The sequence below is a fragment of the Poecilia reticulata genome, chromosome 3 (genome assembly GCF_904066995.2).
Source record: "Poecilia reticulata chromosome 3, P_reticulata-male-v2, whole genome shotgun sequence".
NCBI lineage: Eukaryota > Metazoa > Chordata > Actinopteri > Cyprinodontiformes > Poeciliidae > Poecilia > Poecilia reticulata.
In genome coordinates, this window is record NC_088832.1 from 14,648,553 (window position 1) to 14,671,328 (window position 22,776).

A 22,776-nucleotide genomic window follows, 5' to 3' on the forward strand; every position below is an offset into this window, starting at 1 on the left:
CTGTCATAATTTTACCAGCTCTCAGTGAAGCTCATGCCAGTCACTGGAAAGGTGGATGGCATTGTTTGCAAAGTTAGTTCAGATCTTCCTTGGCACCCTGAACTTCTTTGTGTCATTTGGCAAGTGGAAGTAGAAGCAAAAGGATCCCGTTTGGGGTTCCTCAAGGTTTCATTCTCAGCCCACTTTCATTACACGTACAGTATGCTGATGACACTTAAATGTATATTTCTGTGTCAATGCAAAACCATAATAAGTGTTCTCAAAATTTACCATGAGTGGATTGCAGCATTATCTGCAGCATTATGTAGAAAAGTCTTTGTTTTGTTTTTTAAAAAATATAATTTTAAATCAGCACTCTCAATTAGTCTTAAAACCACGGAACACGTGAGAAACTAAATCTTAAGTCATATCCCCTCAGCTTTTTTGATTTAATGACCAAATCATTCATCATAAACCACATGAATTAATTGACTCCAGTATAGAAAATATTTGCTGAGTGGACACTGCACAGAAAAAAAAGAAATCTAATCTTCCTCTGCAGCTGTATGAAAGGTACTTTAAAAACAATAAAGTATTTACAGGGATTTGTTTCACATTGTAATTACTGTCCATATTTTTTAGTTTGCTTTTTCTAAAGTGTTTAGCTGAGAATGTTTTTAACAAGGGTTTAGACCGGTATTCATCTATGAGACTTATGTTTTGAATATGTCTGCACAGAGCCAAAGTTTACAAAAAAAAGAAAAAATCTAAAATATCTGGAGTTCGAGTGTCTGAAGTTTTAGTTTTGGTGTTTGTATGAGGAAACGTTTCTGCATCTGCTTTGCCTGTTGAAATTTAACTGAATTACATATATGTGAAATGTTTCCAGCACTTAGAACACATGCAGCCCGGTCCATCCTGACAGAAACTGGAGATATTTCTGTGCTGCTCAGCCGCTGTGTGGGCAGCTTTAGTCTTGTGACAGAAGTCCCTTGTAATCTCTTAAACCACTGTGTCATTAGTCCACCCCTCCCTGAAAATGAGAGGATTACCGTCTTGACTGCTAACATGGAGAATAGAGTGGACTTTAAAAAAATTCACCCAGTTCCAATCAATCCATTTAACAAAGACTCTCCGTGCATTGATCCTTGAGAAAATACTCATTATAAAATTTCAAGCTATGGATTCTTTTCATCTATTTTTTAGAGGAAGAGAGTATTATAAGCTAAAAATGTTAAAAGTCTGTTTGTTCTTCACTGTGTATCTTTATTTATAGAGATTGATTTTTGTTTTATTTAGGGTTCATAAACAGCACAAACTTTGCAAAATTGACCAGGATTAAATCTCACCTATAAACATCTAATGAGCAGATTTTGTTACTGGATTATTATTGGGATTACAAGGATGTCCAAAGTTTCTTGGCCTTGCAATTATTTTGTGTGGACCAAAAACTGCAATTGCAGAATGGTACAATTTGCAAAGATAAAGTAGAATTAACTACAAAATTAGTTTTGATATCAGGTTTAGTAGAGTAAATGTCCAATGATTATGATACAAACCCATCTTTGTTGTATTTTTACAGAAACATCAGCCAAAAATGCTGTTCTTGGTGCTGAGAACAGACTATTTCCCTCCTCCCAAAACAAACAAACAAACAAACAAACAAAAAAAAGAAATCACAAACTCTTTACCCCTTTTTGTTTTGGCTCTTCACTGAAAATCACTATTCATCTTACAATAACATTGCATGTTTAGTTTAATATTGGGTAGTTATAAAAAATAAATAAATAAGCAGAAATCTTTACAACATATTTTTATTATTTATTTATTTTTGTTGATTTTTGACATGGTTGTGAATGGTCTGGTCAAGCTCAGGCACTAATCCAACTGGGAATCTGTGATGAAATTTGAAAGTTTATGTTTACAAATACTCTCCATCCCATGTGACAGAGTTTGAGTAAGTTTGCAAATAGAAAAATCTCAGTCTCTGGATGTGAATAAAATGTATAACCCTAGCGACTTGCAGATGTAATTGGAGCAAACAATGACTGGTCATATTTTTACAATTACATGTACATTTGATAAAGTCCATTTAACGTATCCGGAAATTATTCATTCTCCACATTTTGTGATGTTGCAATTAATCTCGTTTCTCAAAATCTTACACACAAATACCCCTATCATGACAATGTGGAATTTTTCTTGAGTATCTTGCAAATTTATTAAAATGAGAAAAACCAAGAAGTGACATTTACATGATTATCAGCAATTTCAGCCTCAAGTCTTTTTAATATGGTGCCATTTTTAATTAGTCCCTGTCTTTAGGCTGTTTGTTCTACACGGCTCTTCTGAAGCTCTATCAGGTGTGATGGAGACATCTATGAAGCCATCTCTGACTTTCTATACATTAGATTTTTTTTTAAGTGCATCAAAGTACACTCTAAAAGAAAATAGTTGAACCAACTTAATTGAATTGCTTCTGTAGGTAACAAGCAATTCAATTAAGTTTATCCAACTGAATTTATTAAATTTATCCAACTTAATTTATTAAGTTTATCCAATTCAATATATTATAATCATCCAACTCAATTTGTTAATTTATTTTTAACAAATTTATTAAGTGTGTTTTAAGATAACCGATTTAAGTCAGTCTTACTCAAATCATTTAGTTTACTTCAAAAATGGTAAATAAACTTAAATAGCACTTTTCCAGTCATTTTGACACTTTACACTAGAGTCACATTCACTTAATGCACAGATCAGTAGGCAACTTGAGGTTAAGTGCCCAGGGGAAGATTACCTAAATATTGGTTGTTAATTTTTTTTAAGGCTTGATCTTTAATAATAAAGTACAACGAAGCAACCCTGTGTTACCTTTGAAACGCTACTTCATAATCTTCCGCTGCCTTTGGGAGTAAATTGACCAACAGTTCAACGCCCCCTTACTCTCCCACGCATGAGAGAGAGGTTGTGTGTGTGTGTGTGTGCGTGTGTGTGTAAGGGCAGCCCAGTCGGTCAGACTACAACACTTCGCACTGTCTCCCGCCTCACTTTACGCACATCTCGTCACATGAATGACTTTGTGGCCAGAGTTACGCGCAATGTTTAGCATCCCGCTCAGCTGTGAGGGGAAGGAGACTCGTAACTCGGCGGGGTTGTCCTCAGGTATGTGTTGTTCTCCGCGCTCACCTGGATCCACGGGAGACATGCAGAGACGACAGATGCCGGACAGTTTTCGCTGCTTTTTATGATAGTCCGCCCGCGGTGCCTTTCCCGTGATGGGGGGACGCGCACGGAGCTGCGGCGCCGTGATCCTGCTCGCCATCGTTTGCTCCTGCCGGGGCGTCACGCTGGAGTCGATCCACTGGAGCAGCTCCAACTCAAAGTAAGAAGATGAGAAACGCGTGCCTCTCTATGCAATTATTATTATTACTATAAAGATTTTTTTTAAATTTTTTTGGTATGCACTTGGAGGTGTGAAGTTTGGCTGCGGGGTTGCATCTGATAATAATAATAAAAAAAAACTTTTCTAAAAGATTATTTTTAAAAGTCATTTCTAAAATTCTCTGGGTCGAGCGTGTTAGATTTAGTTCTTTGATTCTGCAGATATGCTGTTTAGTTCCAAGTTTGTTCTGTAAGTTTTTAGTATAGAGAACCTTCATCAGAAGTTCAGAGAAAACTCCTAGTTTCAAAATGATTTCTCTGAAATAAACTTGCTGCAACTCAATCATACTTTAAAACCTGATAAAAAAGGTTAATTTCTGATCTAAACAAAATCAAGAATCTCGGGCTTCTAAGTTATCGGTTCATTTGAGATGTTCAAGAACTTGAAAAAAACCCAAAAACGGATCTTCGGCTGTTGAATGTCCTGCTAAAAGCCCGGCTTCTGTAAGATTCATTAGTCTGAGCGAATAATTTTTTATCAAAGCCTGCATTTTTAAAATTCATCTTGAGTTAAAGCAGATCTCTTTGCTTCTTACCTTCCCCAGATTCACTCCCGGTCAGGGTTTGGTGCTCTACCCTCAGATAGGGGACAAGATGGACATCGTGTGCCCCCGGGCTGACCCCTCCTCAGGGAGGACAGAGGAGTTCTACAAAGTCTACCTGGTCACCAAAAGTCAGATGGAGAGCTGCGGCGTGGCCAAGACTGACACGCCCTTGCTGAACTGTGACAAGCCTGACCAGGACGTCAAGTTCACGTTCAAGTTTCAGGAGTTCAGCCCAAACCTCTGGGGCCTGGAGTTTCTCAAGGGGAGGGACTATTACATCACCTGTAAGTCAGGGAGATGTGAGGCTCCTACAGGTGGAATGCCACAGTCAGTCCGAGAGCATTCCTGTTTTTTGTTTTTTCCGTTTTTCTTTTTTTTCACTTCCAGGGTGTGATGAGGACATCATACTCATCTCTCCCTCTCATTTTGTCACTTTGAATAAGAATCAAAAAAATAAAGAGAAGAGAAAAGAAAAGAAAACCATCGTGGCCTCGTTATTGGACCGCTGTCGGTTAAGGCAGGATCTCAGTGGCAAGTGATGCATGAGATAGAAAGCAAGCCCGACCATGTAGCCTCGCCCACCACCGCGCCACGCTCCTACGCCAGACTTGGCTCTGGGAGGCCCGTGTGATTCCAGGGGCTTACATGCCCCAAATCACTCAAGGCTTTTACAGCATCAGGCAGATTTGATGGGAGCTTTCACTGCAACGTGGCTTGTAGCCTGTGAAATGTTATCTGACCTAAATGCTCCTAACAAGTCGATGTGTGTGTGTGAGTGACAGGGGTGAAACGGAGTTCTTGGAGTGTGTGTGTGTTAAGAGAGGAGTTTTTTTTTTTTTCAATGGAAGTTGGGTTTCTGCAATGAGAGCTGCTTCTTAAAAAAGGCTGAATTAATGTTTTATTCATCTAATTTTTTATGCCAAGGCTGCACGTAGAGCAGAAGTCATTGGTTAGTCGGTTTAATGAGAATATTACCCTCAGTTTCCACTTTATTAGCTGCACACAGCTCAAAGTAATGCAGCCTAATGCTGCAGTTCTGCATTAAAATTTCAATTCCAGATACTGCCTTGGAATATCTTGAGACATATTTAATCACTTTTGGGGTCAGGGTGTTGCAAAACATGGCTTTACAAGTAACTACCGTCTTAACTTGTGTGGAAATCATGCAAAACTGCCCTGGGACAATCAATTGCCGTTAAGTTGTGTCTTCTGCTTATTCATTTGAGTTGACTGAACATTTGTCTCTCGGTTTTGCTCTCCAGCCACCTCCACAGGATCTCTGAGAGGGCTGGATAATACCAAAGGAGGGGCGTGCAGGACCAAATCCATGAAACTGGTGCTGAGAGTCGGCCAGAGTAAGCAGCATGTGTTTATTTTAGTGTTCACGAACAAAGATGTGCACACACACACACACACCCCCACACGCACACACACACACACATTCACGCACATGCACAGATCCAGATTTGTGCAGTCGAATGAATAAATGGCAACAGTTGTTTTGCTCTCAAAGGTTACACTGGTAATGCATTGATATCATCTCTGTTTGATTTCCGATAATCTGATCATGGGGCCATTCTCTCAGAAAGAGATTGTCATCATGAATTACTGAATTAAAAAAAAAAAAAATATATATATATATATCGTTTAAACCAGGAGCAGCTTACTGCTATCAGTATTATCCCTCATTTGAAATTACAGTCAAAGCTCTTTTCTTCCATATATCTCCTCCTCATATTAATTCCAAAATAGATAACCATTCAGTTGTGTCAATTTATGCTCTTATCACAAGGTCTGAATAAAATAAAATGTAATAAAGCAAACTCACATAATAAGTTTCTGCTATCTTTAAATTCACTGTGTCAGGAACTGTTCACAGAAAAGCACCTTGTTTCATATTGTCATCCTTTCATCAGATAAGCTTATATGTAAATAAACATTTCAGTGTATATGCTTGTGCTGCATAAAAACCGCTTACTTAGATATTAAACAGATGCAAGCTTTCTGTATATTTTTCTGTGCTGTTTTTTTTTAAATCCCTGATATGTGAAGTGTTATTTGTATAAATTATTCATTTAATCAGCATTAAAGATGAAAAATCAGCTTTTCATGTGCTTCTTGTGCTGATGATAACTCCAAAATATTTCATGCTGTGTTTATAAACATTACTTGTGTAAACAAACCTTTTTTATTGCAAAAAAAAAAAAAAAATCAGAAGAAGTTTAACAGCTCAGATTTAGTTGAAATCTTGTTTTTAATCTCTAGCCGTGTTGCGAGTCATGTAGAGTGGTTTGGACGCAGTCACGGATGTCCTGGATTTGCTTGAGCATATGGCGCGTGTAAAACCGAAACTCAGACGTGACCGGGTGGCTACGTCGCGAGTGAATATCAAAATGTGTGCTCGGGAAGTTTAAATGAGAGTCAGTGGTGAATTAATGATAATTCACTGAAGCGAGACCTAACAGGGTGCATGGTTATGTTACTGGAACCGAAATGTTGATTCACAGAGGCGGAAATCACAAATCTATAATGGAAATAAATCAGAACATTCTTGTTCAGTTTATTTGCTGTTCATGCAAAGGTCATGATATAGATTTATGTTTAAGGAAATGCTCAGAGCCTCGTGCATTGATTTATATATGGAGGCTTTTGGGCTCTCATTTTTCCTCTTGCTGCAGGTTGAAGCTGCAGACAAATACCCACCCTTTAATAAAATTGCACAAACAATACAGTCGTCCCATCTCGGAGATACATTAGTCTTTCTTTCTAATATTTTTCGCCAAATTGTAAAAGACAAGGTCGTTTGCAATGACTTGATGGGTTTTTTTTCTGCTTTTAATTGGTGCTCTTTTGTAAATGTCAGAGCGCTGAGGTCCTAAGGGAGCCCCTTCAAAACACTCCAGTACAGCTTATGCATTTTTTAATGCGTAAGACTGAACATTTTACTGACGCTGTGTTTTCTGTTTTTGTGCAAATAAGAAATATCTTGCATTATCAGCTCTGTCATTTTGGAGGAAATGTCTACAGGTCCTTTACGCAACATGTAAATTAGCTTTCAATTTCTCAAAATAGTGAAAACATGCAAATTCTTTTCAATGGCATTTATAGAAATGTTAAAGAGAAGTAAGTTTCATAATGACGTGTCACTCAGATACAGGAATTTTCCAGTTTCTCATCACTACTGCAATATTAGCGACATATGGTGGTCATAACCATTTAGAAATCTAATATGAACCATATAATTATTGTATGGATTACACCAACTAACAATCATCCTTCTAATTTACAACAATATAAAGGTAGCTGCAGTATCCGCTTAACTAGTAGTCATAATGTTTTGTTTGTCTACAAATGACAAAATAACAGCACAATTTATGGACTTTTTTAAAGGTTTTATGAAAACTTTCAACCAACATGTTCTTTAGAGTGCTGTAAAAAGGCATTTGCTCCCTTAAGCATTTTGCTTTTTGTCACATTTAAATGTTTTAAATTCTCAAAAAATGTCAATGCCAGATAAACAAAAGCTTGAGTAAACACAAAAATCAGCTTCTATAAGAGAAAGCTATTGGACTAGAGAAAACAGAAATCCAAACCCGGCTGGCTCGGTTTGAAAAAGTCGTTGCCTCTCTTTTTTTAATTTTGATGAAATTTTTTTTGTTAAGCTGGTTCAGTTTCAAAAGCCGCACACAAGCTTGATTAATGTAAAATTAAGAAATCATTCAGCAGACTCTGTCAGGCATCATGAAGCAGACAAAAAAGATATCAAAAGCAAAACGTGTGCTGATTTTTAGAAATCTAGAAAGAGGTGAGAACCAATTCATTAGGTTGGGAGGGGTTAAAGCCATTTCAACAAACCGCAGTGATAGTAAAGACTCATTGAATACTGCCGCAAATGCTTGATGATAGTTGTGGTCAACTATCAAAATTATTGACAGTGGCACAACTCTTTATTAGAAATGAGGATGATTATTTTTCACATAGGGCCAGGTTGGTTAAGTGAACTATTTTCCTCAAAGAATGAAATCAAAACTTTTTGTGTTTGGGTTGTCTTCATGTGATATAATAGTTTGTTCAAAGACCAAAAACATATAAAAAGAAAGCAAAATTAGAAGAAATATGAAATATATCTACAGCGCTGTAAATGAATAATAATAAATAAATAGAAACTCCAGAATTACTGACTGGTTTTCTGTGAGACTTCTCGGTTTATTTTGATTTTAAAAAAACAACATGTAATACATATATATGTTTCTGTTTGATTAGTCATACAAAAAAAATGACTTGGGTATTGCTGAATATTGACTGATAATTTTCCTCTACTGTCAGAAGCTCCACTGAAGGAACAAAATAACCTTTAAATGGTTATTTTTGGGGCTTTAAAATTACACTGCATTTTTCATGTTTAGATCATAACCAATCAGATGGCAACCTTGTGAAATTAAAGACAAATGTAACATTTTCAAAGCTTTGAAAGTTTTCTGCTTTCTTTTGTACAAGTGACTTTTTGTGTTGAATGCTTTATTCCAGGTGTGGTGAGTAAAACCAACCCCAGCAGGAGGTTAACAGATAAGTCAACAGGATGCTGAACATGTTTTGCAAAGCTTTTAAACGGTCCCAGCTTTGCAGTTATAAGATGGTTAAATTACTTTTTTTTTTTTTTGTTCTTTACGTTTATGTAATTTTGTTAACCTAGATGCACATCAGTGTACACATCCCATTCTGGTCAGTACTTTTCTTCATTGTATGTTTGATTATTTGTATCCACGTTCTTTTTTTTCTTTATTTTATTCTTTTCTTGCTTGTTATATAATTAGCTACCTTTGTAATTTTAGCTTTAAAAATCCATTTGGAAATGTAAACAAACTGACCTTCGGCTGCATATGGGCACAATGACATTTATTTTATCTTAAAAACACATTATTTTATGTTGATTCAATAAAAACATCATATCATTTAAGTCATATCAGAACAGGTTTCATTTTGCCATCTACTATCCTTGTGTAGGTGCTTAAAATTATAATTTTTCCAGGCAAGAAAAATTAAAAGTCCCAGACATGACTGAAAGCAGAACTTTGCTGTGGCTTGATTGGGTTAGAAACTCTTTTTCTTCCACTTCTATTTGACCCAAATCTGCATTTACCTCTTTTAGTTTTTGTTTTTTTTATATATATATACTTACACACTGACGTGAAAGAATAATGACTAACCACAGGAACGACATCACTGTGGTTTCAGTGATGTTCACTGACTCATTACGTGACATGAACCCACCTACACGGTGCATCTGAAGACGTGTGTGCTCTTTCTAATCTGCTCCATGTGATGTGCTTTATATTCCAGATTCCTCTGATTCACTTTTAACGCTTCAGGAGTCACCAACCAGGTTCCCACCTGTACCACCAAAGACCAAGACCAAGGACGTCTTATCGAAAGGCAAGAATGTGGAAATTATAGTAAAACTGTTTGTTTTGCAGCAAAATCTTGGACGTTTAACAAATCAGTTTGAAGGTGCGTTTTATTAATTAGAGATGCACCAAATTGCTTTTTACTGGCTGATACCAATCTTAGCTTGTAAGAAAAGATATGAATTACTTACAATGTACTTTCCACAGATAAAAGCACAAAAGTAATTCACAGAAAATAAGAGAATGATATGATTAAAATCAACGTACAAATTATTCAAACTGATTTTAAAATTCAAAGACATTGAGGATATAAATCTAACTGAGGCTACAGCAGCTACTTTTTATGAGCTGCCGGTGTCTTTTCATTAAATAGATAGAGGTAGGTGCCACTAACTTGAATGATCAAACCCTGCAGGGCAAGAAAAGCTAAAACTGGTGTGATGTGGACTCACTCGCTTGTATGAATCTGAAGTTGAGCTAAAACTGATTTGTGAGAACATCTAAAGAAACAGTTAGAGTAATCCAGGTGAGTCTAAACAAATACATAAACAGTAATTCCCAGTTCAGTTTTTCTTTAAAAGCATAAGTTTGAGTTGCTTAAATGATAAGAGCAGTTTAGAATCACTTGTTTCTTATGATGCTAATTGAGCTGTGATAAGCCCATACCTAAATTCAACTCTAAGCCCGATTTCTTAGGCTCAAGTGTACCAAGGTGGCTAAAATACCCAGCTGTGGCTCTATTACAGTTGTCACGTTTTATCAGAGTTCAGCTGTAATAACAGAGACTAATTAGAGGTGGCATTTATGAATCCAATAGAAACGCAGCATGTGTCCCACATTTTGTCTGACTTTTGCTGAACCCCAGACAGCAAGTTCCATTTTCTGAAAGCTGTCAAAAGCAATTTGCTTTTTGTTTAATTATCAAACAAAAACTATTGAGACCTTTAACCTTTGGTGTTATTAATGTGTCATGTTTATTTTTGAGGGGTGAATAAAGTGAAATCCTGAAACTTCTGCTTCATACATGCTCTCCCTCTGATCTACTTGTTTTTCTTGTCTCTTCTCCACGTCCTATGGTAGATGCGGGTTCTGAAGCCGGACAGACTGACGCGTCTGGGCCAGGACTCATTGTGTGGGTCATTTCCTGCAGCTTGAGCCTCCTGCTGGTCATTGTAGTTGTTTCAGTGGTGCTGTGGTGGTACCATCAGCGTCGCCGTGTTCCTGACCGCCAGCGGCAGCAGCGGCAGCAGCAGCAGCCGCACCAGCCGCCCGCCTCCGTGTCCCTCAGCACTTTGGCTGTGCCGAAGCGGGACAGCTTTAGCAGCGACAATGACGGCTCAGACCGGAGCGAGGTTGTCTTCCCTCTGCGGCCTTCCGAAAGTATGATCTGCCGTCACTACGAGCGTGTGAGTGGTGAATATGGCCCTCCTGTGTATATAGTTCAGGAGATAATGCCTCAGAGCCCCACCAACGTCTACTACAAAGTCTAATAAGCTCCTCTAATGACTTCTTCTGAAATACAACACTACTCCAGCTGTCAGGTTTAAGATAATGTGAGTTGTGTGTGTGTTAAAAGCTGGATTGCACTGTTTTTATGCCCTGCAGAGACACCTGTCCTTTTGCTTAGCAACACTGGAGCAAATGCACAAAATACTGTGGAAGGATTTGAGACAATCTGAGCGGAAGACAGGCTCTTAGCATATCATTCAGTAGATGTACTCCCTTAGATATGATTAACAGAGTAAACAGATTTATTTTATTTATTTATTTATTTATTATGTTTTTTTTTACTGTCGCCATCTGTGGCAGGTTTAACTGTGTTTTATTTAACTTATTGATAAATGTATAACTTACTGACAGAAGAATATTGCACTCAAACATGCTATTTTTATTGATTTTTTTCCACCAACATTTTGTGTAAACGTGTCTGAAAAGCTGTAAAGTGAACCGAAGAGTATAATTCTTTAATAAAGTAAATTAGACATCAGTCTTTAAATTAATAATTAAGTTTGTGAATTTCCCAGCTCTGTCTTCTGTCTGTGTGAACACATGATAAAGGTAACATGAAAACATGAATCAGAGCAGAGGTTGCAGGTCATTCCTTTTCTGGTGCTCGCAAAATTAACAAGAAGCTTAAATTTTGACTGTTATATGCAACAATGTGTCGCCCATGACAACAACTCATCCATCGTTTTGGAGGCCAATAATATTCACATTCAGAGTAAAGCCCTGGCACTGCTTTTGAAAGGACTTTGTGGTTTTTGTTTCAGAAAACATGTTTTTCTTATCGATTACACTTAAAACTATTGGTACCTTTAACCTTTGGTGTTAGACTTTCTAATGATCTCTCAAAGTCGCCTCAAAGTTATTGTCAGTTTCTGGAGGTCTTTTAAACTTCTTTAAGATACTTGTTTAGTTCAGTTCAGTTCTGATTAAGTCAGTCCTTTTACCATGACAAGATACTAGAGTCCACAACAGAAGGTCAACAGAAGATACACCAGACGTAAAAAGAAACAAAAGAACAAGAGGTCCATCATTCCTCAGTTGGTCTATTTTCAACAGGAAATCACCTTGTTGACACTAAAAACTGTTTTTTTTCTGTAAAATTGTTTTGTCTTTAGCACTTTTCAGTCTATTGGGACAGGAAAAAATATGTTCTTCTGAAAGATTACTGTTTACACAATGTCTAAATGTGTCTAAATGTTTTTGTCAAATTGTGTGAGGTTTCAGGAAGGTTAAACTCAGAGCTCAAATCCTTTAAATTAAAAACCTTTTTAAAGTTGATTGATGGCTTCTGGTTTATCTATCTGTTTCTCCTAAATATTTTATATAAATAAACATCAAAATATTCACAATATACATAATTTCTGTATATACTTTGTGAAGATTTTACCTTGCAGTGGCAATGCTTCCATTCATTGCCTAGGCAGAGGCTTTGGGATCAAACCGAAACAAGGTTGATCACATTTGCTAGAGTTCTTACAACAAAGAACTACGTATGAAACGACACGTTGTAAGGAGTTATGAAAATATGAATAAGTATGAAAAGTTAATTTGTTTGAAAAACACCCCCAAATCATTCATGTGATAGAGGGAAGTGGACGCATCAAGAGTGAAACAAAACAAAACTCCAAAGACTCCAAGACTTTCAGGAATCCTGGAGAAAACTTGAACTTGACTGTTTCTAAAATATTACAAGGATGTTTGGCTGCTGAGGAGCGATGGGAAATGATTCAAGACTTTTGAGCCGTTGGTTCTATTGTTTCTGTGAATAATTTGGGAAATGTTGATTAAATTAGAAACTGAAAAATGTCTCATTCATCGAAAGGTGGTTTACCGTCTTGTAGTCAAAATTATAATTTTGAATAGTTTTCAACAGCTAAAAATTTGAACAAAACTGTAGTTCAGTGCAAATTATTCACTGCTGAAATATTGCCTGCATGCTTCTTCGCCTCCCTAGTTGGTGCAATTTTAAGAATAAAACCAACAAAGTTGTGTAAAATGAGCGGGAAAGAAAACATTTCCCTGTTCTCACTTAACTTTCTCACTCATGACTGAATTGAACAATTGAAGTGCGTTCTTGGCAGAGTGGCACATGTGTGTGTTGTGCCTAAAAGCTCTCAAACCACCAGCTCAGGTAAAGAAAACATATTTATGTAAAAACACTCATTTAACTGTCGCTCTGTCTCCCGTGGCGATGTGCGAGGCGCTCATGAGTGAACATGTTTCATGCTCCTTCAGCCACATCATGGCGCACATTTTCAACCTGTCAGCCTCCATGAGCTTCGCCTCCACCGGGGACACTGTTGTCTCTGACAGCAAGACGCCAGACAGGAGAGGCTTTGTGCTGAACTCAGCTGTTTCTGTTCACAGATAAAGATAAACTCCTAGATTGTATTCAATTTATTTATTAAATTTGTTGTGTGGCTGTAAATTTTGAGCACAGACAGGGTTACTGTGATTATGTAGGAGATCCATGCTTTCATAGATTCAACGTCAACAGGAAGGAAGGAAGGAAGGAAGGAAGGAAGGAAGGAAGGAAGGAAGGAAGGAAGGAAGGAAGGAAGGAAGGAAGGAAGGAAGGAAGGAAGGAAGGAAGGAAGGAAGGAAGGAAGGAAGGAAGGAAGGAAGGAAGGAAATGTGAAGGTACAAAGAATGGCTGGATGGAAGGAAGGAGGGAAGAAAGAGAAGGAATGAAAGAAGGAAATAAAGAAAGAAGGACATAAGGTAAAAAGAAAGGAGGGAAGGAACAAACAAAGGAAGGATGGATGGAAGGAAGGGGGGAAGAAAGAAAGAAAGAAAGAAAGAAAGAAAGAAAGAAAGAAAGAAAGAAAGAAAGAAAGAAAGAAAGAAAGAAAGAAAGAAAGAAAGAAAGAAAGAAAGAAAGAAAAAGGTAAGGAACAAAGGAAAAAGAAAGAAAGAAAAATGGAAGGCAGGAAGGAAGGAAGCTAGAAAGATACCAAAAAAGAAGGAAGGAAGGAAGGAAGGAAGGAAGGAAGGAAGGAAGGAAGGAAGGAAGGAAGGAAGGAAGGAAGGAAGGAAGGAAGGAAGGAAGGAAGGAAGGAAGGAAGGAAGGAAGGAAGGAAGGAAGGAAGGAAGGAAGGAAGGAAGGAAGGAAGGAACACAAACAGTTTTCTTTTTTCATAGAAGTCTATATTGAGAAAACACTGAAACATAAATCCAGCCCTTCAGGCTGCGAAGGAACCATGAACAGAGAACTAAAAGCTGCAGCTGACTGGCATGCATGGCCTCATTCTTGTCCTGCAGCAAAATGTAATTTCCCCTTCTTAAAAGCGATGTATCTGAGTGGACAGAAGACAAAATGTGTCAAAGATGACTTCATTATGACTTTCTGTAACTACCTGCCATTTTGCCGCCACTTTAAAAGTCTTCCTCTTTTTCTGATTATTTTATCCAGTAATCTGAACAGATTCTGGTCAGGTGAGTGAGTTGAACATTCCTTTTCTTTATACACTAAAGCAACACATTTGATCCAAGGTGGTGTGTTTGTTTTACGTGAACGTGTGCGTGTGTGTGTGTGGGTGTGTGTGCGTGTGCGGGTGTGTGTGTGTGCGTGTGTGTGTGTGTGTGTGTGTGTGTGTGTGTGTGTGTGTGTGTGTGTGTGTGTGTGTGTGTGCGGGTGTGCACGAGCATTTGACCACCCCCTCGCCTTAAAGGATCCTTTAGAGATGGTTTTATCCCATGTGAAGCTTCACATCTGAATGGGTCGTGGCCGGGCGAGGTGAGTTCAGTTGACCCCGGGGTCATGCTGAGACAATGGCGGTCAGGCTTCTATAGGAAGAACAAAACAGAGACCCCCGGGCTCACGGCCCCTGATGTGGGAGGGGCTTATGTGGTGGGCCATTTTAGAATGGAGGGAAAGAAGTGCTCAAGCTCTCTGAGGGGATGTTTTGGATATCAAGTACAATCTAGCATTGAAAACTGTTAACTGTTTTTGCTTGTTTTTCAAATCTGGGAAAAAAAAAAACACTGTTAAAATAATAAAAAAAAAAGGTAAATGTATATATATCAATATCATATATATCATGTCTTGTCTGAAGGTGCTACTTGCATTAAACTATCTTGAAAAGTTGCTTTAGGGCTTGCTACCTACTTTACCGATAAATCTTTTACAGCACTTGTGCAGAGCAGCCGGAGCTCAGGGCAGAGGGGGAGGTCTAAAGAAGCAGAGCTGTAAGCTTTTATCTGACCCCATGGGACGTTGTGAAGTCTACAACCTCCCCGTGTCCACCCACCCCCCACCTCACTTCCATATGCAGAGGAACTACTGGCTTTGTGTGGGGGGTTGGGGGTCATGACTGAGCGCTCCCACTCCCACAGTGTGGAGTGGAGAAGAGCAGTCGGGGCGAGCTGCTGTCCAGTTCTCTGTCAGTGTCAGGTGACCGGGGATTAGAGTTTAACGCAGACTTCTCGATAAAGTCGACCAAATCTTGTGATCGGTCTTTATCTTACCTAATTGACCACCAGCCTGTGTTGAATGGGGAACACAAAACCTGTGGCACACGGCCCGGCACCTGCTTTTCCATTCCCTTTGCTGACCGCTGCGGCAAAACTAACCAATTTGAAACAACAGAAACCTCAGTGATAGGGAAGCAAGAGTTTCCACTTACTGTTCACAACAATCGTGTCATTACAGTACAATATTTAGTTTGATGGTTCCCTCTGCTGGCCACATTATATACTGTAATACAATAATTATTTTTAAAGGTTTAATTCATAATTCAACAGGCTTCAGTAGCAGAAACCTTGAGCTGCAGGCCTTTTCTTGCAGAATATTTTGTTGTTTGCTCATTTATAAAACATGACGTCTGAAGTGCAGAACACACAACGCGTACTCGCTAACACTTTCTGACCAAGTGAAATCTCTCTTTTGCATTTCATCCAACCACTATTATGATAATTGCCCTGTGGTTCTGCTTAACAGGGGGGGGTTATGGGAGGTATTTGGACGGTTATTTGGTCATCTGTGACTTCTTTGTTATTCTACTCCTGTGAAAACAATTATTTTCGTTACTTATTTGGTTGTTTTCATATTTATGATATGCACAAAGACATCTTTAGAGACACTACTCTACTGGCACAGTAAAGTAGTGTCTCTACTTTACTGTTTACACCTCCTTGGTGTCCTCCCACCAAGGAGGACACATCCCACCAAGGATGTGTCCTCCTTGGTGGGAGGACACATCTAAATATTCAAATTTACCATTGAAGTAAAAGTTATGGCCAAATGGCCTCTTTAGGCCTAAAGAGGCCATTTTCTTCAGTAAAACTGCAGAAAATGTCCAAAATTAAAACAATAGCATAAAATAAACCCGTGGTAAATGTATGACCTAAGTCAGTAAAATGTTACCACAGCAGAAGAAGATTGTTGCTAAACTGCTTGAAAGATTGCAATTTACTATCCTTCTTCTGCATTGGTTACTTCAGTTGTTACTGAATGCAAAAGAAGGACACCTTATCCACATTTCATTGTGGGTACTTCAGTTGTTACTGAAGTAACCACAATGAAATGTGGATAAGGTGTCCTTCTTTTGCATTTTCTTAAATGTCTAAAACGGTCGTAATGTGGTTGAGTGGATTTTAAAGATGTAATTGAAATCAGGCTCACGTCGATTTTCATTTAGTATAAGAAAATTTGAATAAAGTTAAAGAGCTCAGAGTTAACATTCCCCACACATTCAGATAATTAAAACAATTCAAAACTACAAGCACTTACTGTAAAACAATTATTTCGTTTCTCAAAAGGCCTCTACTATCAATAAAAATAGTTTGTTAATATAAATACAAATATTTCTTTTTAATGTGGAAGCATCAGTGCAGGATTTACTGCAGCATTTGTTTCTGATGTGGTTTGACGCCGCAGCTTGTTAAACCTCTGAAACATCAAGCTTGATTGTTTTAACTAGAGAAAAGTTACAATTCTCTCAATTTCTGTATGAGTTCTACCATGTTTAACATTTTGAAATTATCTTTAAAAAATATTTTGATTATTAATGATACAAACCAATATGTTGGTAATTTTAGTGTGTGAAAATTACTTTGAAGGTCTCTGTAGAAGAAATAAAAAAAAACTCCACTAAAACTAAACTCAACACAGAGAAACATAACTACTGTTAGCTTAAATTAATTGTTTTCAACAAATTCTCATTTTCAAAGTTGATTTTTTTTTCTTAGAAATGTTAAAAAACAGTTTTGCAGCCGTTTTGTTTTGGTGCTTAAACTAAGCAGACTGAGCAAATTGACAGCTTCCTCCTATTTGTGTAAATTTGTTATTCTTTTGTATAAAAAAATATAGTTTTCTTAAAAGTTAGATTTAAAAAAAATCTAAAATCACTATTATTCTGTTCTATCTTTATCTAAAAAAAATATATAAAACAACATTATAATTTGTTTCAGTGCATAATCTCAGAATCAATATAATTCTAATCAGGGTTGATTCCAGATCAATTGCTCTGATTAATACTTTCTATTTTTGGGTAATGGTGCAGAAAAACTGCAAGTTGCTAAAACAGGTCTAACATATTTTTTGAGTAGTGAAATAACATTTAGAAACATAGAGACATAAACACACAAACATATGCACATGTAAAATATTAAACAGATGTCATCTGAGTACCTGGGCTTCAGATTCTTAAAGAAATGCTGCTATGTCATTGTGTAATAAAATGCTGGTTTATTTAATACAAGTTTTTATCCTTAGTTTAGGAATTGCACAGATTTTCACCCTGTAAAGTACAACAGAAAATATACAGATAATAATGACCAAACAAACGTTGTAAATCTCAGTAAATTAACTTGCAGAAAAAAAACAAAAAAACTTCATAGTAAAATAACCAAATACAGTTTTAGTCTCCGTTTGAGGCTTAAAGTATTTAACTAACTTATGAGCAACACGATGTTATGTGCAACAATAACACAGTGTTGGGTAATTATAATTAGTGGTGAAGCAGCAACAGGTTAATTAATTGTTTTGATTTTCCAGTTGCACACACGGCAGCTGAAGAACTAAATATGCCCTAATTAGCTTCAGCATTATGTAATATTAATATTACATCAAATTAATTTATAAGAATAAGATTGTATATGTATTCTTTTCAGTTGAGTTTTAATACCCATAGAAATGCGTACTGAGTTTACTTTCTTTTTAATTGTTAATTAAAAGCTTTCCAACAGAGTTTTTTTTAACCCCTGTCCGTTCTTCTCTGTCTTCTTCAGAAAAGAGCTGAGATATGTCGGAAGTGCCGTAGTTTATTTATGCTAATAGGGGGAGTTGGGGGTTGTAGCTAGATATTTACGTTCAGTGGGAGCCGCCCTTCATTCACCCACATGGTTACCAACTGGTCGCCTTCGCGCCACTTTCTTAACCCCGCAATCATTTCTAAGAAGCATCTCTGGGCTCCAAATCTGCTCTATGTCGGTTCCGACTTCACTTTATGCTTCGTTTTTGTCCGCCGTTTGAAAAGTTTTCGGGATAGTAGCGGTTTTATTCGCCTCTTTTGTCGGCGTGAGACCAGCACGGCAGCCCGAGCAAGTGAGCGAAGATGGTGGATTTCGGCTGGTGAGTGGAGCGCATGTTTATCGGTAAGGAAGTCTGGTCTGAGCGCATGTTTTACTGAAATAAATCCCCAGTGTTGTGCACCGTGGTCCTTTTACTTGTTTTTTCTTGCTTGTGGTGTTGTGTAAGTATAAACACGCCGTCTAAATGGCATGTTGGCGATGAAAACAGAGTAGCGTGAGGCGCATGGCAGCCCCCTCAGCTCCACCATTGAGGGAATGAGGGAGATTTGAAAAAGCGGCGTGGAGCTTTCTCGGCTGCGAGCGGCGTGGAAAAATACCCGGCCTTTCTATTAGAGCAGAATGCACTCAAAGACACAAGTGCTGCGTGTGTAAAGTTAGTTTGTAAAAATGTGCTCAAATTGCGGCTGAGTGTCGAGTGCAGTGGTGTGTGAGTTAAAGTGCCCCCCAGAACAAAGCAGCAGCACATGGGGCAGCTCTAGGCCGCGCGTTTTAGCTTAGCTAGCCTAGCCTGTGCGCATCAGTATACTAGTAAAGTTCCCGATAATCTAAAATCCTTCACTTAGAAGGTAGAAGTTGATGCAAAATGTAGAGTAAGGTCGACCAAACAAATGGGGAAAGGGCACACGTGGTTTTTGGTTTATTTTTAAACATGCTTGCTAGTTCAGTAGCGGCTAATTCGTGTTTAAACACTGGCTGTCTTAATATTAAGATAACCAGTTTATTTCCTCTAATACCACACATCACCCTGCACCACTTCCATTTGTAACTATAATGGATGCTGGAAGTTATTTTTTCTTTTAATCAAGCAAACAGCATTTCGTAGCAGCTAAGCTACCTGCGGGTGCTACTCCGACACGAACCACAGCCTTGTTTTGTTTATAATTTTTCCTCATGGCGACCGAAAAACCACAACCCACGTTTTGGTCAGTACTTAAACACTACGGAGTTGTGAAGTAATTTCCATGCTTTTAACACAAAATGCTGTATTAGCTCGCCCGATTTAAAGTCGTTTGAAGTGCTAACGTTGGCGCACTTCGAGGCGCCATGTTAGAAGATGTGGGGGAGGGGTGAACGGCTTTGGCTCTCCGCGCAGGCGCAGCATCGGTGCTGCTCATTCATGTTTTCAGCGACCTCGTGTTGCTCTTAGTCTACAACAGTCAAAACACCATTGCCTAGGATGGCGTTTAGACCTTGTTGTTCCTTTTAGACTTGTCCCCATAGGTTTTCTGTCGCGTCGCCTTGAAATCTGACTTGTCCTAATTGTGTTCTTTGTTTCACTTTCCCATTTCAGATCCACCACGAGGTGCTGAAGCCCATGCTGTGGACAGTTATGAGCGTCTCGGTTTTGCCGGGGAGCAGTGATGCCGTCTGTGCATTGTCAAAGTGCTTACAGTGCAGGTAGTAATATGTGATACCTACTGCAGTGGAGGCACTTACAGCAATACACAGACACTTGTTTGTAAATTTTGCTTTGCTATAATGTCACTTTGAAGTACTGTCTTTGTGCTAAGGTGCATCTAGTGCAGATAGTGAAATAGACTAGCACCTACTGCCCTAAGTGCTCCTTCTGGCATAAGGGGCTGTAATATGCACCGCCAAGTCAGTACTAATTACTAATTGGGCAAAAAAAAAATATCTTGCAGTTCACTGCTAGTTTTGCATAGTTGCACTACAAGAATAGATGAGTTGTGCAAATCTATGCAAAACTGATGGTGGCCTGCTTGCTCTACACCTGTTTTTAAATCCATGATTTTTGGGGTGTCAACATCAAGAGCATCATTGCACAATATGAAGCAAACAGTTTATAAGCAGCACAAGGATTGCTTGCTGGTTCTCATCCTCCGACCACAGTTTCTGCAGTACTAAAGTGCTTATAGTGCAGGTAGTGTTTGTTCCCATATCTACTGCAATGTAAGCACTTGAAGTATTTCTAACTGTATATTCTCGCAGACTGGGCTGTGTAGTCGACGTCAAATCTGTTCGTCGCCTGGTCAGTTTTGCTGGTTTGCATTCAGCTTTAACAGATGTGTGCTGTGCAAATCCATGCAAAACTGATTATGTTGACGGGTCACATTCTTCTGAGGGAAACCGCTTGCTGTCCTGCTTGGGTTGGTTGAGATGTCCTGTCCTATTCAGGTGGGGATCGGTGGCAATGCTGTTCTGTAGGTATTGCACTTGTCCCGGCCTGTAAAGGAACTGGGAGATGAGCTGAGCAGACCTCGATTTAGCCAAACCGCTGCATAACTATGATGTCCCGTGTATTTCTGTAATCTGTATGGGCTATATGCATGTTTCCTCTTTGCGTTGCTTTTTTTACGTGGATGTTTATGTGTGGTTTTAAAAATAAAAAAAAATTCAACAAAATTACTGTTCTGATTTCTTCAATGTCCCATTGATGTTTTTAAAGTTGCTTTATTTAATCTACCTTTACTGTGAAGAGTAGCAGTATTTTTTCAACATGAAAAATGTGTCCAACTTTGCTATCTTTACATTTATGCTTTTTTTTTCTTTCTAGATCTTATTTTTTCTAGATCAAACTATTAGTTTGATTGTAACTTTGATTTTGAACAATCGCTATTAGCTGAAGTTTATTACTCTTAACATGTGTCAAACGTGTTGGAAAATGTGCAAGCTAGGTGTTTGCTTAAATTGAGGCGTTTGTTCTGTGGGTTTTATGGCTCAATCAAAGCCGACCATTTGTCGTTTTTGTGCAATGGGAAAAATGATAAAATTGGGTGTCCACTAGATGGCGCCATTAGACTCGGCGACCCGCCTCTGCGCAGGTAACTCGGTGGTACCGCCTCCGCTGTCGGTCCAGCCAACTTGGACAGCATGCGATTTCAGAGTCGCACCGCAGAAACTTTGAATCGTTTTCTGGATTTAAATCCGAGTCGCACAGAAACTGTCTCTATCGCGGTTTAATTCCGTTTCTGTAACCTGAAATGTGTACTCTTCCGATACCTGTCTGCATATGTGTGAAGAAGGAACCCTGACTTCCAAGAAGCTCCACGTTCTCTAGATAAATAAGGATATTTTCTAAAATGAGTTCGCTATTAAGGTGCTGCGTTTTTCTATGTTTGTGCGGATCAGGACTCGGAGAGCTGGACACATGCAGCGAGGTGCATAAAGTTTTTCAAGTCAGGCAAATTGGACCAAATCAGGTTCTACCTTCAAGTCCCAGATCAGGTAAGCGGAGGAGTTGGGTCTTCACAGAACCCAAATCTGTTTTCTAGTTAATGTGATTTGATAAAGGACCGGTCTGTTTTTTTTTTTTTTTGGGATCTGAAGTTATATGTGAAGTGGTTTTTCAGGTTCATCATATAGCATAAATGATTGTTAGGATGTAGTTATTACTTTTTTTGCAAAGTACACTCGGGAAGTATTTTCATAAACTTTGAAAAAAAACGCTGTTCATAAATGTTTTAAGGTTCAGCCTTATTAAACCAGTGTGATGAGAACCAGTCAGTTGCTGCTGATGAACTGGCATTTATTTAATATCAGCTTTGATCTTTGAATCTGCAGCAATGCAATAAAAACAAACTAGTCCACCCTGAGTGGACATGATTCAAAATGGTCTTTTGATCTCCAAGCTAGAGGATGCACAAGCACAGTCCTATTCAACACATTTGAATATTAAGTTCATTTCAGTAAACTACGGAACTGACAGATTTATAAAACCAGTCCCTCTAAACAAATGTTGAAAAAGCTCAGCTTTTTAATTGAATATAGTAATACTACAGTAATGTAAAAAGACATCTTCAGAGAAATGCGGGGTTGGCGGTTTGGGCTGAACAACCTGGATGCTGAGCCATTGAGTTAATTACAAACTCTTTGTTTATATCCTATGCGAGAACAAATTCATGCAAGAGTGGCATTATTTCACTTTTTTTAAAACTTAAAATTCAGAATAGGTTTAAGCAGCATGTGCTGTATTTGTGAATCTGCTGGTGTAAGTCATGCTGTCCTAACCCTGTGACTCAAGCAACTACATCTGAGATTACTTGCTGATTGAAATGTACAGAAACTCCCTCCCCCGTTGGGTGTTTACTACAGATAAGTGGCTTTCAGGGATAAATAGGAATTATTTTGTTTAAAGTTAGGTAAACTTGGCTTTCTGAATGCCACCCATGATAATTATGTGCAAAATTTGGGAGGGATTGTAGGTGTGGGTGTTCTTAGTGGACTGTCATTGACTGGATGGCTCGTTGCTGGTGCTCCTGCTGAACTCAGTCCTCATTTTCGGAAAAGCAAAGCTAAATGGTGTTGATTGCCATCCTGTCACAAAATGTAGCCTATGAACTCCACGTCTCCTGACAGAGACCCTCAACAACCTCCTAAGCCCCCCCCCCCCATTGTGCCACATA

The 22,776-nt window shown here is 38.4% G+C and overlaps 2 protein-coding genes across 2 annotated transcripts in view; both read left to right on the top strand.

Annotated features, from left to right (window-relative positions):
* The first annotated feature begins 2,638 nt into the window (after positions 1-2,638).
* Positions 2,639-12,157, top strand: LOC103461951 (ephrin-B2a-like). Its single transcript, XM_008404365.3, has 5 exons — positions 2,639-3,364; positions 3,969-4,252; positions 5,231-5,323; positions 9,309-9,401; positions 10,454-12,157. Exons 1-5 carry the CDS (start codon positions 3,258-3,260, stop codon positions 10,861-10,863), a joined length of 987 nt encoding a protein of 328 aa, XP_008402587.1. The 5' UTR covers positions 2,639-3,257; the 3' UTR covers positions 10,864-12,157.
* Positions 12,158-21,077: 8,920 nt separating this feature from the next.
* gpc5a (glypican 5a) overlaps positions 21,078-22,776 on the top strand; it is a 129,496-nt gene continuing 127,797 nt past the window's right edge. Inside the window, exon 1 of the mRNA XM_008404364.3 lies at positions 21,078-21,598. Within this exon, the coding sequence (XP_008402586.1) occupies positions 21,454-21,598 (145 nt within the window). The 5' untranslated portion in view covers positions 21,078-21,453. The remainder of the gene's footprint in view (positions 21,599-22,776) is intronic.